Source organism: Miscanthus floridulus, chromosome 10, assembly GCF_019320115.1.
Source record: "Miscanthus floridulus cultivar M001 chromosome 10, ASM1932011v1, whole genome shotgun sequence".
Classification (NCBI taxonomy): Eukaryota; Viridiplantae; Streptophyta; class Magnoliopsida; order Poales; family Poaceae; genus Miscanthus; species Miscanthus floridulus.
In genome coordinates this window covers 44,672,608-44,689,050 of record NC_089589.1, presented here as the reverse complement: position 1 = coordinate 44,689,050, position 16,443 = coordinate 44,672,608, and the positions used below count along the sequence as shown (strand labels likewise).

The following is a 16,443-nucleotide window of genomic DNA, read 5'->3' as shown; positions in this document are numbered from 1 at the left end:
GCACTACATAAAAATGAAGTTGAGTTGGAAGTTACATTAACTGTTTACATGTAAATGGTCTTTATGTCATCAAACAAATGAAATATGGAAACATATTCTACAGCTTAGCTATAACAAACATTTGTGTTTGTTTACATGGTAAGAAATTCAGGTATTTCTTACGACCTAAAGATTCTTCTGAGCACACAAGGTTATAGAGACAATAAAATCAAAGGCAATGAAAAAATATAGTAAAACAAAAGAAAAAAAATTGATGTATACTTATCCTTGCATCCTAAAATATAAAGCGAGCATGTATTTCTAGATTCAAACATCATAATCTTTGATTAAAAATTAATTCAACGATATGAAAAGCTTGTGCCACAAAAGGTTTGCGCTCAATTTATATTTAGAAATACTTCCTAATGATCAAACTTTTGATGCCATAGATGACGAGTATAAGAGAAACTAGTGTCCAATGTGTTGTCTTGAATACCATGCCAAGTAAAATCGTTTGTTGTACTATTTTGGAATGGAATAACTTCCAAGCATCGGAGTAATCTTATTTGATGAGATAGACTGTAGTAATGCAGTAAAACTATGACAATAGTTAATTAAGTTATCTTTGTGGCTCACTAGCAACACCGATGACCGACCCTCCAGGCTTGGCGTGGAGAGGTGGGTACTTTGGGGTGACGGGTGAGGAGACCCCTTCCTTGGTGGAGAAGATTCGTAGTGGACAATCCCAAGGCTATCAACCGGGACTAAAGGTTTCTCTAGTCCCGGGCGCGAAAAATACCGAGACTAAAGCCAAATTTCGAAGTGGATCAAAAGTCGTTTCTCTACTAGTGCACCAAAAAACTCAAATGCAACTGCATGAGTGTAGCAAGAAAACTATATCTATAATTCATAAATTAATTTAGAAATAACATTCTCTTTAATGAAATTCATTGCTATTTAACTAGATTAATAATGATTTCAAATATTTGAGAAAACATAATAAGTATTTGAGAAAACATAGTGCTTTATTTGTGTTTGTATTTACATAAAAAACTTAAATACTTTGGAGGGTAACACATCTTCAAACATTGGTGAGATTTTTTTTTAGAAAAAATGTCAAAATCATTATTAACATAGTAATTTCTTGGTTAGGAAAACAGAATATAGACCATGACAATAAATGTTATGTTCACAATACCAAAGTATAGCACCATTGGCAGCTCTCTCATTGAGCCATGTTAGTTTATTGTGCTAGCTAAAGTTAGCCAAAACCATGGCCACCAATTTCATGACCAAATTTAGCCTGGCTAATGAATATAAGCAGCTTTGGATGACAACGACACGCCCAAGATTTATGAGCACCAGCGTTTCTTCGAGCCTATGCCATTTCGAATTGAAAGATGACAACCCACCGGAAGTTTTAAAACCCGTCCACGTACACGCCTAGGCCGGGCAAATATTGGCAGACGATTTTGCTGCCCCTACTCACGATTGGAGCGCACTTTTTTGGGGCATAAATTTAACTAGCCTGTGAGCACTAGTGCCAAGGTAAGCCCAAGTATGGCTAGCCCGCAGTGACAGGGCTACCATGGCCCATGGACAGGCATCCAAACCTATCCTTAGGACGTCCCCAACCGCCTTTACAAATCGCTGGCTAACATAAAGCCTAAAATAATTAAAAAATAAGAAGTTTTATAGTAGTAAGTACTATGTCAGACTCAGAGACTTGAAAATTTTCAAGAAACGTGTGAGCTAAGCTCATGTTGCCTCGCTAGCACGGTGAGTTTTTCTGGTTTCTCTTTCTACCTGATTGGGTAGATGCTCCTCTTCGCTAGCGAGGTGGACAACCGTTGGGGGCGCCCTTAGTGTTTTTTCTGTCGTTATTGTGCCCATTTTTTTGCTTCTTATTATCGTTGCTCAAATCTCTAGTGTCCCATTGCTATATATGGTGTTCTGCCCTCTCTAGGTTTCAACTTCTTTTTAAATATAATAACATGATCGACGGCTCTCTTCCATGTTTGTAAAAACAAAGATAAAATTATGATGTGGTTTCACATTGAGGGCCCGTTCGTTTACTTGGAAATGGGCGTCTGGAATGGTTCCCGATGGAATGGCAGGTCTATTTATAGTAGCAATGATCAGCCGGATTATTTCCCGCCCTTAATCCACCCTAAACAAACGAGGCCTGAATGATGTGGATGATGCATCTGATCCCACTGTCAGGACAAAGATTTCGACATTCTTATGTAAAGCATTTCTTTTAAGAATATATTCCATTCAGCCAGCTGGGGTAGAATTACTTGCGTAGTGTGGCAAGCCCTTTGTGCGAAAGCTATGAACATGGAAATTAGAGTGCCTTTTGTGTTAGTAAAGCCTCGAGTTAGTTGTTCTAGTGTATGTCGGCGTGCTAAATGGTTGTTTGCCATCATAATCATCGTCATCATTTACTTAGAATTGTACTTAATTAAAAGCTCCTATAATACCGTAGAACCTCTCAATTCCAATAATGTGACTTGGGGCAAGCATATATACAGTAGAGCCCCGAACCCTTCTATGCAAGGGGTGATCGGATTAACAAATCAACCCCTTCAGTAATTAAATTCCTATATCCCAAGGTCCTGCACAACACAAGGTCACTTAAATTTAGTTTAAATTGAAAAGAAAATTAACGAAATACGCCGCCCCTTTTTTTCGAACCAAACTATACAATGATCCCAGCTGGGCTGAAGCCTTCTTTTAGAAACTGAAGGGAATTTTAGGCCCCTACAGGCAATTTATTAAACGATAATGATCCAACACGGACGTCTGTCCATAACTCCTGTCCGAATGTGGCTCCATAGGAGCGGGTCCATCTCTCTCAGAAACAAAAACACAAATCCCCGTTCCCTCGTATGCTTTTCCGGTCGGCCCGAAGCAGCGTGGTCGCTCATCTTGTCCACTGTCTTCCCCCACCGCGCACTCGTCGGGCTACCGCGTTGTGCCCTTCCCCCGATCACTGGCTGCCCGCACGGCCTCGCTCCCTGTGCCGCTCACCTGCGCCGCTCGCTCCCTCGGCGTCCGTCCGTCGCCCATCACCATCGGGCGTGCCACTGGGGCGCATGTGCCATGGCGCCTCATGTCTTCTCTAGACGAGCCAAGGGCACCCACGAGCGTGGGTGGTGCTCGCTCGTCGCCGCTCGCTACCAGATCCTACCCCGACGACCGGAATCGACCGGCCCTGGCCTTCCCCTGCCCTATGATGCAAATGTATGTTTCAAGTGTTTCATATGTTTTAGAGGTATGTTGCAATTATTATACATGGATGTTGCAAAAGTAGATCAGGAAGTTGCACATGTTGCATATTTTTGCAAGCGTTTTCAGTGGTATGTTGCAAGCGTTTTGAAAAAATATTTTATCTGTTTCAGACATGTGTTGCAGCAAGTGTTTTATCTGGATGTTATATATGTTTCACCCACATATTGCAAGTGTATTATCTGGATGTTGCATATATTTCTCCCACATATTGTAAGTGTTTTTATCCGGATGTTACATATGTTTTACACATATGTTGCAACAGTATATTTCAAATATTTCATGTGTCTAACGTATATTGCATCCAAGTGTTTCATGTTGCAAGTGTTTCACGGAGGCACATTGAGTGATGGGCGCATGGCCCAGGCGCCGGGGATGGGGGCGCGGCGAGCTGGGGACCGGCGGACGAGGGCGCAGCGAGCTGGAGGCCGGCTCTCAGGTCCCGCCCACGCGGGGGAAGGAGTGGGGCGCAGCGGGGGTAGGGTGCGCTGCAAGGCGGGGGCGGGCTGCAGGGCCGTCCATCCGGACGCAAGGAGCGGTGGGCGCAGCGTCGAGGGTGAGGTGCACTTGTGAGTCGGAGTGAGCCGGACGGATGCAGGCGGCACTGGCGTCCGGACACATGCGTCCGTCCGGACATCCGGGCGCTAGCCACGCCGTATATTAAAAAAAGTCACTACTATAGAAATGAGATCTAGTCCCGGTTGGGAACTAGCTCTACTCCCGGTTTTCCAACCGGGACTAGCAATCCGGGGCTAAAGGTGTTGTTCTTTAGTCCCGGTTTGCCACAACCGGGACTAAAGATCCTCCCAGCTTTAAAAAAATAATTCCTCCCACCGCTGCGCCCTGTGAGATTCGAACCCAAGACCTCATGCACTGCCTCGCGCGTAGCTTACCACCCCACCTACACAACACATCTAACAATGGATGGGATGCTTTCCTTTTGAACTAACCCATCCGGGGACCTTTAGTCCCGGTTGGTGTTACCAACCGGGACTAAAGGGTCTACCTTTAGTCTGGGTTGGTATTAGCAATCGGAACTAAAGGTTGGAGGACTTTTAGTCCCGGTTTAACCGTTGGGCAGGGACCTTTAGTCTCGGTTGGAGACACCAACCGGGACTAAAGGACTTCTAGTCCCGGGGGCAAAAAAAAAATGCCGAGGCTAATGCCAAATTGGGACATCGTTCTAAAGTCTGTTCTCTAGTAGTGAGTGTCTGAGAATTTCTGTGCTGTGTGAGAGCCTTGTTAAACTTCTTTGTTTAAAGCTCGGCTGATGCCTTGAGTATCGAAAAACAAGTCTTGTAAAACAAAAAAGAGACATGTACATCTTACAAAACTCAGGAACAAGTACCACAACACGGCAGGCACAGCTAGCTCGGAGCACGTGTGACAGAAGCTATCATCCGATGCCTCCTTGTAGTATATATAGAGAGAGAGCGGGGAGGAAACGGCAAGCAGCACTAGAGAGCTGAGAGTTGGGAACGGCCATGAGCTTCGAAGCAGCCGTGCAATGGTGGGAGGACTGGCAGCTGCGGCTGCTTGTCCTGGCCAGCCTCTTCTTCCAGTACTTCCTCTTCGCCGCCGCCATCGTCCGCAAGCTCCGCGTCCCGCACTGGTTCAGGGCCCTCATCTGGCTGGCCTACCAGGGCAGCGACGTCGTGGCGGTCTACGCCCTGGCCACCCTCTTCAACCAGCACAAGGAGGAGGCGCTGGCCAGGTACCACCTGGACACGCTGTGGGCGCCCGTCCTGCTGCTGCACCTCGGCGGCCAGGACGGCATTACAGCCTACAGCATCGAGGACAACGAGAACTGGAGACGCTACCTTTTGCTTGCGGTGTGTCAGGTTAGTGCAGTGCAGCGGCCATGTAAGTTACATTCACGACCATCTGTTGTGTGGACGGTTCAAAGTTGAAAAGTTACTTATATATATATTATTTGTCTTTCAGCCGAATTAGTATTTTGCTCTAAATATCTAGTGGCTAAATAAAGGTATTTTGCATTGGATAATTCAAGTGTACTGGTCACTGAAACTGGATAAACTTCATTATAGTATTCTTTAGCTTGCTACCCTTTTATTGCTCACTAATAAAACATAGTTTAAAGGAGTAGTAGTAAAATGTTTTCTTCAGAGGCCGCAATTCTTCCGCTTGCCAGGATATAAGTACTCCCTTTGTCCATCAATGTAAGGTGTATTTGCTTAGATAAAATTAAATTTTACATTTTTTCTAATAATTAGTTAAGTTATTATGTGCTTTGCTCCAATAGAATAATATCCAAAAAATACTTTTAAGACAATGTTTATCTTGTATCTATTGACAATATGATGAAAGAGAGGAATCCATGGTCAAAATTTACTGTTGCTGACTGTGTCATTCTAAATATGATAGATTTAATTGGACGTCCACCTAGATTAGGCACTAAAAATTTAGTGCACAAGTGTCGTCATTCTGGAAACATATGAACATGTACCATCAGTTCAAACAGTGTCTTTTCTTAGTAAGACTTGTCCTTTTTAGTTTTGTGCATCCTTTTATTGTTTATTTGTCATTTGTTAGATTATATTTTTCATAAGTAAGTGTATAGTATAGGTGTGCATGTACAAATATATGAATCTTAAACATTACACTCACCATTGCAAATTATAAGTTGTTTTGAATCTTTTAGGTACATAGCTTTTGTTATGTATCTACATAGCATATATCTTGGTGTATAACAAAACTATGTATTTAGAAAAGCTAAAATGACTTATAATTTGTAATGAATGATGGAGTAGTTGTAACACATACTAAAACTTTGATGAGGTTAATTTTATGTACACAAAATAGTGATCGTGCACAAGAGGTCGATGTTAAGAGAATCATGTATTGAAGTTTTTTTTTTTTTTTTGCTTATTTTGTAATACTGATAATGAGTTTATAACTAGAGGTACTTAGATTAACTTTTTATAATGGCAGCGATTGAGGCAATTTATTTGTAGGTATAGGGTTACTTTGTATTAACTTTTTCGTAATGAAATTGGAGGGTAATAATATATAATAGTTATAGGGGTATCACGGATTAACTTTTTTATAATGACAATGGTGGTTTATTTTTATATTTCGATTAATATGGTAATTTCTGGGCCCTGTGGTCAAGTGGAGATTTTTTTGTTAAATACTAATATAATAGGTAGATGTTCTTGACCATAAAATTGATATCATGAAAGTTTATTTTCCAGTAAGAATCGATAAATACAAAATTTATATGGTATGATCGAAAAGATTTTAGAGAATATATAACCGTTGATCAAAGATAGTTTGAAACTTAAATTACATGCGTGCATTATTATTAAAGAAACAAAAGAAAGAAGCATATTCGTAACCGGACGAAGTGTATAACTCACATTTGCCCATGTCTCAGGTCACAGTTTCAAATAAGAACCCAGGAATACCACATTTATGTGGTAAACTATCCAGTTCAGTTTATCAGACATAATTAGATATAGCATGGTTTTTTCAAAATATGCTTTAACTATTTATTTACTTTTTATTATATTATTTATGACCATAATTTTAAAATTATTGGATAGTAAATGTGATTACAAATCTAAATTTATCAAGTTTATATTACAAATTTACAACAGTTAAAAATTGTTAACTAAACCATTAGTCAAATATCTCATAAAGTTCGAACCTTGATACATGTGTGCGCCTTATAAACTGGCCTGCACGAAGTATAATCTGAAAAAAAAAATTGAATATACAAGTGTTGACCAAAGATCAAGTTTGAATCTTAAGCTAGTGGGCGCTTTATTATATTAGAAAAAATGGAAAAGAAAGGAGATAATCGGAGTTAGTATATAGATGTCTCACATTATTTGCCCATGCATGGATGTCCCAGATCACCGTAGCCATCTACGTTTTCCGCAAGTCATGGTGGTCAGGCGACATGATCCTGCTGCGAGCAGCGATCCTGCTCTTCGTCCCCGGGATCCTCAAGTGCCTGGAGAAGCCATGGGCTCTCAAGAACGCGACGGTGACGAGCATCATGAACTCCTCCGATCCACGGCTGGACCGAACGCTCGAGGAAGACGACAGGGTGCAGAAGGACATCTACTCGCAGGAGGACTACGTGCAGGCCGCAGCCGAGTGCGTCGCCACGTTGGAGTCCAAGCCTGAGGTGCTCTTCGAGGACGAGGTGGCCGACCAGCCGTACCACCTCCTCGTGGACCTCGGCCACCCCTACTCCGTCCGGCTCAGCAACCTGCGGCTCGTGGCGCCGCGCACCGCGCGAGCCGAAGTGCACGGCCTGGTGCGCTCGTCGCTCTCCAAGGCGTTTGACCGCCTCTACACCAAGCACAAGGCGAGCTTCGGCGGCCTGCTGCGCGCCGCCGTGGTGCTGCTGACGTTCGTGGACATCGGGCTGTTCCAGAGGAGCCACCGTGGCGTGTACGACCGCGCCGACGTCGTCGTCACCTACGTCCTGCTCTGCTGCACCGCCGCGCTGGAGTTCGTCTCGGCGTGCCTGGTGCTGGGGTCGGGCCTGCCAAAGCCCGACGACCAGCTCGCGCAGTACAACCTCGTCGGCTACCTCGCCCGCGGCGAGAAGCACCCGCGGTTCTCGGCGCTGGCGCGCCTTCTGGGGGCCAGGCTCCAGCTGGATCGGCTCTGGTGCACGGCGCCGCCCGAGCCGTCCCTCGGCATCACCAGGCTCGTCTACGACCACGTCGCCGCTGGGTGGAAGGATTACATAAGGAAGTCTTTGTACGAATGCGACGCCGCCACCGGCGGATGGAAGCGGAAGACAACTCTAACTGACGGTGTGAGAGCCTACCGGCTGTTCAACGACAGCCGCGGCCAGCGGACACTGGAGAGGGAGGGATGCGTCGGCCGGAGCGCCATCGAGGAGAGCCTGCGGATGCCCTTCAACGAGAGCGTCGTGCTCTGGCACCTCGCCACGGAGTTCTGCTACTTCGACCACGTGGACACCGGCAACGACGCCACCCGCCACAGCAGGATGGTGTCCAACTACATGGCGTACCTGCTGTTCGTCGAGCCGGAGATGCTGATCCCCGGCGCCAGGAGCAAGCTCTTCAGGGCAACCTACCACGAGCTCAGGAAAATGCTCAAGCCGCCGCCGGAGGATGAGGAAGCGATAGAGCTCGAGCCAACGGAGAAGAAGGCGCCTCCACCAAGGGCCAAGAACGAGATGGTGCGGAAGGTGATCCAGAAGGTGAAGAGCACCATCAGTCTCGGTTCCGAAGATCTTGTCCATAAAGCCTGGGCGGTCGCCCACGAGCTCATGGAATTTGCCGAGGAGAAGAAACGGGAGTTCATCGATGAGCAGAAGGTGAGGGAGGACAAGAGGAAGGAGGTCATGAGGGTCCTGCTCTGTGCCAAGAAGAAGGCAGACGAATTCATCGACGTCAAAAACAAGAAGAGAGACGAAGTTTCGAACAAGCTCATGGAGGTCATGGATTCTGCCAAGAAGGCAGACGAATTCATCATCAAAAGTAACAAGGCAGAGGAAGCGATGGAGGGCAAGTCGATTCTCGTGGAGGTCATGAAGGAGGCCAAGGAGACGGCAGAGTTGTTTATCAAAGAGAAGCAAACCAAGGACCAGGAGAGGATCACGGAGCTCCTGCAATGTGCCAAGAACAAGGCAGAGGAGTTCATCAAGATCGAGGAAGAGAAAACCAAGGCGGAGGTCGTGAGTTGCATCCGCACCGAGCAAGAGGAAGAGGAGAAGGTGGTCACGGTCAAGGAATTCTCCAAGAATGCAGGGGAGGTCATCCAGCTGCTCATGGATGGCAGGACAGAGGCCAAGGTGAAGGCAAAGGAGTTTATCAACGGGGCAAACAAGTTCATCAACGAGGAGAAAAAGAAGAAGCAAACCAACGAGGAGGAGAAGATCACGTACCTCTTGGAATCTGCCAAGAAGGCGGCAGAGGAGTTCGTCAACAACGAGGAAAAGATGGCGGCGGAGGCAACATGGAAGGAAGAGGAGAAGTCGGTGCTCGCGGCCAAGGAATTCTCCAAGCAAGCAGGGGAGGCCATCAAGCTGGTGGACGAGGAGAATCAGAAGCTCGCGGAGCTCGTGGATAGGAATCTTATAACCAAGAATGAGGAGCTGCTCATGATTCGAGCAAGAGAGCACGCAGATGACAAGATGTGGGCGGTGATCCAGGGAGTGTGGGTGGAGATGCTCTGCTTCTCCGCCGGCAGGTGCCGCGGGTACCTGCACGCCAAGAGCCTGGGCAACGGCGGCGAGTACCTCTCCTACGTCTGGCTCCTCCTGTCCTACATGGGGATGGAGACCATGCCGGAGAAGATGCAGAGGCCGGAGCCGCCCACGGTTGGGGACACCGGAGATCTGGTAAAGGCACCGGATGAGGAGATGGAAGAAGAACCGGCACAGGTAAGAAGAAGAAGAAGAAGAACCGCCGCCCCAACGCCACAGCCAAGACACGACGCCGGAGCGGCACAGGAACAGCAGCGTCTGGTGGCGACGCCCATGCCAGCGATATCGCCCACTGCGGTGGTGCCCGTCGGTGATGACATCGTTTGACGGACAGACAAACGGCGCGCCGATGAGTGATGAGCCATGGAGATTGCATGTCTCGTGTTTCTGGTTGCCCTTGATTTCTGCACGAATTTTCGTTTCCTCAGTCGGTTTGTTTCAGGGATCGATGTGTGCTAAGTGTCGTCGTTGGTGTGGCTAATCCCTGCTTCTGCCACTAATCTTGTTCTGTAAATAAATCAAATAAAAAGCGGGTGCGTTGGCTTTGCTTGTACACGTTACATTCAATGCATTAGGTCCATCTGGGTCACGCGTTACCTAAAGAGTAATCTCCAAATGTTCTAATTGCTATAGTACATTTTTTTTCCCCCCGTTGATGTCAATTCTTATATTTTTGTCCTAGGATTCAGAAATAAAATTCTTGACAGTACAATCTGTCACTCGAGCACAGCGTGGATCACATTTTAGAATGCAAGTTTTACCTTCCTTGGCTTACCAGGCCGGCACAAAACTCAATTTATTTATTTATTTAACTAATAAAATTTAAAGCAAAACTAAATTGACACGTCTGTGTCACCACTTGCATTTGCAATCGCACTATGCACATAGACACATAGTAAACTGCAGCGGTTAAGAAAAGAAACATGTTTCGGTGTTTTTAGTTGACCAAAGGCAGCATCACGCCTTGCCCACAAAAGAAAACCGATACTAAAATAAAAATTCTGGCATCAAAAAGATCTGCTCAGCGCATGTGGCAAATAATCATTTTGGGCGCAACGATTTTAGTAGTGAATCTTAAACCATATTGGCCCCCAAAAATAGAAAACTACACGCTGAATGCCAGTTAGAATTATTTTTTTTTCTGTACAGCCAACAATTAGTTTGACAGGATGTGTGCAACATTTTTCATGAAATGTCCAGGAGCTACTTATGTGCATACCCCATTAGCATATATGCATATATACGTAACTTACTGCAACTATTAAAGATATGACATATATTTCAGAATAAGATATAAAATTGGGTGTACTTTATAACAATTTGTATGAATATTACATATAGTAATTTCAGATGAGTTATAACTTATGTAAATATCTAGTAGCAACTTGGATCATTAGTTAAGTGTTTATATATATTAGGCTACTCTGAATGGTTTATAGACATTGATGACAGTACCAGCTAAGATTCTAAATATATCCAAGACATTTAAAGTTGGTTCCCCAAATTCTCTTTAAAATGGTACCTCAAGTTTACATCAATTTGTTCCCATTGAACTAAAAAAAGAAAAGACTTCCCACAAAACAAACTACTCAGTTTGAAATTTGCTTACAATACAACACAATATGATTTTGTTCCACAAAAGGGGGAGAAAAGGTGACATAGAGAAAAGAAAGAAAAAAAGAACTCTGCTGATGTGTCAAAACTTTCTACTGCTAACGATTAAAATGGTCCGTGTTTTATTTACAATGCGCTTTTCGACACTACTGCACAAAAAAGGAATATCAACAATAAATGGAGAAAAAAACAGGCAGAGGAAGAAAACACAAAGGATATGAACATTTTAGCTAGACTGCCAAAAAAACAAATCAACCAATGAATGCATAGAAAAAAAATGGTTGGAACGATGTGCAACAACAATCGCTTCTTCACAAAACCAGCTTTTATGTTCAGAGAACTGCTCATTCGGGTCAGATAATCGCAGAGGCACGACTCAGCTTTCCCTAGGTCGCATGTAATCAGATTATCAGAGAGTGGAGGCACTTAGCTTCCTTTTAGGAATCTTCTTTTGCCTCTGTTTGGAGAACCTATCCAGTACCAGCATCAATCCGACATTGCTCCCACACATCCCGATGGGATACCTGCCATTATACCAAGCATTGGTGAAATGCAGAAAAGTAACACCCAAAGATCAGACAATGGAGCAAGATTTGGCAACTTACCTGATGCGACTTGATTTCCTTCGCCAGCAAAAGATAGACACGACCCACTGGATGGCACATAAAACAAGCAAGGCAGCAATAAATAAGTTGGTGCCAATGAAACAAATCATGTACAACACTAATTTTTGCTAGATGCTAACAATCAAATGGTGTGATATGAATTACATTTAATGTCTCTATTCCAAGCTCAGAGAAATGGAAGCTTGTAATAATTTAACTAAAGTAAATATCCATAACACAATCTACACAGCAGAACAAGACAACACGCTGGGACCAGTACACGTAAATTAAGCGTAATGTGGTCAAAAGTCAAAACTCATGCTTTTTTAGTCAATCATCAGTTATAAATTATAACCCAATCCTGGTGGATAACTACCATGTGGACATCCTAAGATCACATGTTTTCCTTTGTTTCCAACACATACGGTAGCAGACTTGGCAGCTGGCACAGTAAAATAATCGAAGAACCAAGTTTAAAATTGATTCCCTGTTCTCAACCAATAGAGGTTGCCCTTTCTTCTGGTTCTAGAGTGTGACAGGAAAACACACATGACCAAGACCTCTAGTTAAGGTACGATGCACTATACAATGCTGAAGTACTGGGAGAGTGCACAACAAAGGATGAACACTTGGGATAGGGTGCAACAGATGTAGTCAAATAACAGTAATTAGTAACCTCGTAAAGTCGACAGCGTAAGTTTTTTTCCATATTTATATACCGCATGTGACCGGAAGGTCCCGGGTTCGAGTCGCGGTCTCCTCGCGTTGCACAGGCGAGGGTAAGGCTTGCCACAGACACCCTTCCCCAGACCCCGCACAGAACGGGAGCTCTCTGCACTGGGTGCACACGGGAGCGCAGTTGAGGGGCATTATCTCAAATATTTCAGGAATACTTGTAATAAAAAAAAAAACAGGAAGATTCCTTGTTAAGAGATACAGAAGGAAGAAGAGTTTCGCAAGAGAACTAAGTGAAAGGATGATGAACCATCCGTTGACCATTGCACAATCTTTCTGCTGCAGCACATCACATCTTTAAGGAATAAACAGAGACCTTAAGTAACTGTGTTAAGTCCCCACAGCTACCATGGTTATAAAAATGAACATTATAAATGTTAAGATTTCTTCAAAGTTCAAGAATGTCATGCCCATGTAGCTGGAGAATTTCTTTTACTAAATGAAGTACATTTGTAGTATAGCAGTTTTTGCATCCCAAGAAAACAACAGATTGTCAACAGCATGAATAACCACAGGTTCATAACCCACAAGTTCATCACAAACAACTAATTTTCCCAGCACAATCATAGAATTTGGATACATAAATGTGGGTACATAGTGATACTGCCATTTTATTGAACAGAATACATACAGTAGCGATCTGTATCTCTAACGGTGGCACTCACTAAAGTTTTAAGAGGTCAAATATTTTAGAATAATAATGTATTACAAAACATAAGCTCCAAATGAGAATCATGGACACTTCAAGACAACATTAACAAAAAAGTGACCAGTCCATTTTTTCAATTTAATCTCCACATAAAACAAGGTATTAGGTATTATTGCCTTCAGGGGAGGAAAAAAGTACGCATATTTCTGCATTTCAAAAAAATAGTGCGTCCATTCCAATTGTAACAGCGCCGAATCCATTAAATGAGACAATTATTACTTACCAAAAGCTCAAATAGGAACAAGTTACCGCCAAAATGCAGGGAATACAAAAGAGCACCCATTATGATTTCACATGTTATCAAGCAATAGTGTGTTCCAGATAGCTCATTGATTAGAGTCCTGCATACTCATTACGTTATCCTTTCTAATGCATGTCTAAATTACATCACATATTCCTCCAAGCAAACATTACATTGGGAACACAATAACTTGTCAACTCAGTAGAACTATAACGAAGCAATCAAACAGAGAAACACAATACCCGCACATATTTACCTTGATCACAGTTTCAATGAAGACCTTAGCGAAGGATGACTGCCTCTTCACCACCTTCCTCTGTGCCATCACAACTGGTTGTGGCCTTGGCTGCACCTTGAGCGGAACAACCGGGAATGGCGCCGCATCCCTGCAGAGTTGCTGAGCGATCTCCCTGAGCAGAACAACCTGCGCCTTCTCATCTCCCATGGACAAGATGGCATGGCGCATGGACTCCCGATCTGCCTCCAACGCCTGCAATCTGGCCTTGAGCTTCTGTATCTCGTCCTCCTCTGCCCAGCCCCCAGCTCCAGCACGAGCGCCCTCCCTCGTCGTCGTCCCAAAGTAGCAGCAGTCCTCGGGCGCCATCACGGGCACGCCATGCACCGCGTCCACCGTGTACACCCGGTCAGCCTCCTCGTCGTCGTCCTGGTCCGGCGCGTCCCGGTCCGTGAAGAGAGGGAACTCGTCGGCCAACGCGATCCGGCAGTCGTACGGGACGCCATCGCCGGCGGAGAACGTGCGGGCGTGGCGCGAGGAGCAGCGGCGCCGCGGGGAGCCGAACATGACGACCGCCTTGTCGGAGCCGTCCGGGCTGGGAATTCTGTTGAGCAGGTGGTGGGTGCGCGGGGTGCCCACGTCGGCGGGGTGGTCGAGGCACTGGACGGAACGGTAACCGTCGCCGTCGTCGGAGTCGGAGTTGTCGGAGCAGGGGAGGTCGGCCGCAGTCGGGGAGGCTGGGAGCGAGGCCGGGGTCGGGGACGGGGAAGAAGGGAAGCCGAGGTGGAGCAGGCGCGCCTGGCACGCCCTGAGCCTGGCGGCGACAGCCCTAACGGCGGCGTCGCGCCGGTCGAGCGCGTCGTGCAGGGCGCCCACCTCGGCGGCGTCGTGCGCGAACCGCTCCTCCGCGTACCGCCGGTACTGGCGCGCCTCCATCATGGCCTCCGACTTGTCCCGCTGCAGGCGCAGGATCATGGACATGGCCTCGCTGGCGGCGCCCGCGGCCGCGCCCCGCTCCGCCTCCAGCTCCGCCTGCAGGTCCGCCACCCCTCGCCGCTGCCGCGCTAGCGCCTCGCGGAGCGCGGACGCCTCGTCGCCGCCAGACGCGGTTACCGAGGCGGAGGACACCGCCACCGCGGTGGCGTCGGCGGGCGGGGCCCGCTTGGCGAGGGCGACGCGCGAAGGGGGCCCGGCGCCGCCGCAGAGCGGGCACGCGTCAACGGGGTCCTCCCCTGCCATCGCGGCGGGATAGGAGGGTGACGACGCCGCCGCCGGCGCGGGCACGCGCGCATCCGCTGGGGGAAGGCGCGCGCGCGGGGGTGGGGGTGGGCTCGCCGGGGGTGGCCGTGGGAGAGGCGCGGCGTGAAAGGCGGCGGCAGGGAAGACGGGGCTCTGGCGCTCTGCCAGGATGCAGTATTTGGTTGTGACGAGGGCGACTTGTTCTGGCAAGACTCTCTCTCTCTCTCTCTCCGGGCGGGTTGGGAAGGGCGGCGTTGTCGGGCTCGGCGGCGGGTGGTGGTTGTGGATTGCCCCGCGGAATTTGGGGTGGGTGTGGGATGGGAGGGAGGAGGTGGTGGAGGCGGGAGGACACGGGCGCGGGAGCCCGTCCTGCTCCCGTGGCGGGGTGGGGAGGAGCGGAGCACGGCCGAATCGGGCTAGTTCCGGGCGATATTTGCAAGCGCCGCAGCAGCCAAGCCCGGTCGCTGGCAAGCGGCACGGTCCGTATCCACGCAAACTGACACGGGACCGTGGTGGGTTGGCGACTCGGCGTGCTGCGGCTGATGCAAGCGAAAAAGGGGACCGGGTGTCCGGGTCGTGCGCGCTAGCGTGGGCCAGGCCGCTGCTTGGCCCGATGTCCAGCCTACCTGGCTAAATTTTGCACAACTGCTGGCGGGTCGTCGTCTCTCGATTCGAAATGACGTAGGCGCGAAAGCACGCTCGGCCTATATTATTATATATAAATCTTGGGCGTGCGTGCGTGCGTGTCTGGTTAAGGGCTTGTTTAGATTAAAAAAATTTTGCGTAGTACCTGTCATATCAAATTTTACGGTACATGTATGAAGTACTAAATATAGACAAAAAAAAACTAATTGCACAGTTGGATGAGAAATCGCGAGACGAAACTTTTGAACCTAATTAGTCCATAATTATACACTAATTGTCAAATACAAACGAAAGCGCTACAGTAGCCAAAATAAAAAAAAAAGATTTAAACAGGGCCTAAATTTTGGGACGTCATCAAATTGGTGGCCATGGTTTTGGCTAAGGCCCCGTTTAGATCCAAAAATTTTTAAATTTTGGCTACTGTAGCATTTTTCGTTTGTATTTGGCAATTAGTGTCTAATTATGGACTAATTATGTTCAAAAGTTTCGTCTCGCGATTTTTCACCTAACTGTGCAATTAGTTTTTTTCGTCTACATTTAGTACTCCATGTATGTGCCGCAAGATTCGATGTAACGGGTACTGCGCAAAAAAATTTGGAATCTAAACAGGCCCTAACTCTAGCTACCACAATAAACTAAACAAGCATGGCTCCATGAGAGAGCTGCCAAAGGTGCTATGCTTTGGTACTGTGGACATAACAGCATGTTCGTTTGGCTGTAGCTTGTCGTAAACGATCGTAAATTTTCAGTCAGAATAGTATTTTTCTCTCACACAAACCAGCCAGCAATACTTCTTCACGAACCAGCCAACCGAACAGACTGAAGATTAATTGTCATGGCCCGTTTTGTTTTCCTAACCAAGAAATTATTATTACATCCATAATGATTTTTTCGATTTTTCTAACAAGAACTCTCACCGTGTTTGATGTGCCA

The 16,443-nt window shown here is 46.5% G+C and overlaps 2 protein-coding genes across 3 annotated transcripts; one reads left to right on the top strand and one right to left on the bottom strand.

Moving 5' to 3' along the window:
* The first annotated feature begins 4,754 nt into the window (after positions 1-4,754).
* Positions 4,755-10,028, top strand: LOC136490130 (uncharacterized). Its single transcript, XM_066486611.1, has 2 exons — positions 4,755-5,111; positions 7,148-10,028. The coding sequence occupies exons 1-2, from the start codon at positions 4,755-4,757 to the stop codon at positions 9,812-9,814; spliced, it is 3,024 nt and encodes a 1,007-aa protein (XP_066342708.1). The 3' UTR covers positions 9,815-10,028.
* A 956-nt stretch (positions 10,029-10,984) lies between these two features.
* On the bottom strand, positions 10,985-15,162 carry LOC136490129 (myosin-binding protein 7-like). Of its 2 annotated transcripts, XM_066486610.1 has the most exons (3): positions 13,648-15,162; positions 11,707-11,753; positions 10,985-11,625 (listed from the first exon to the last, which is right to left on the bottom strand). In XM_066486610.1, exons 1-3 carry the CDS (start codon positions 14,863-14,865, stop codon positions 11,511-11,513), a joined length of 1,380 nt encoding a protein of 459 aa, XP_066342707.1. In that variant the 5' UTR covers positions 14,866-15,162; the 3' UTR covers positions 10,985-11,510. The 2 variants fall into 2 exon arrangements, with proteins under 2 accessions (XP_066342707.1, XP_066342706.1); XM_066486609.1 differs by lacking the exons at positions 10,985-11,625; positions 11,707-11,753 and adding an exon at positions 11,808-12,538.
* Positions 15,163-16,443: the final 1,281 nt, after the last annotated feature.

What these genes read in the sequence shown, in the direction of transcription:
- LOC136490130 (XM_066486611.1), top strand. Translation starts at nt 4,755, where the DNA reads ATGAGCTTCGAAGCAGCCGTGCAATGGTGGGAGGACTGGCAGCTGCGG. An exon ending in TTTTGCTTGCGGTGTGTCAG is followed by an intron (nt 5,112 to 7,147) that starts GTTAGTGCAGTG and finishes TGGATGTCCCAG; the next exon opens with ATCACCGTAGCCATCTACGT.
- LOC136490129 (XM_066486609.1), bottom strand. Translation starts at nt 14,865, where the DNA reads ATGGCAGGGGAGGACCCCGTTGACGCGTGCCCGCTCTGCGGCGGCGCC. An exon ending in TCATTGAAACTGTGATCAAG is followed by an intron (nt 12,539 to 13,647) that starts GTAAATATGTGC and finishes CACCCAGTGCAG; the next exon opens with AGAGCTCCCGTTCTGTGCGG.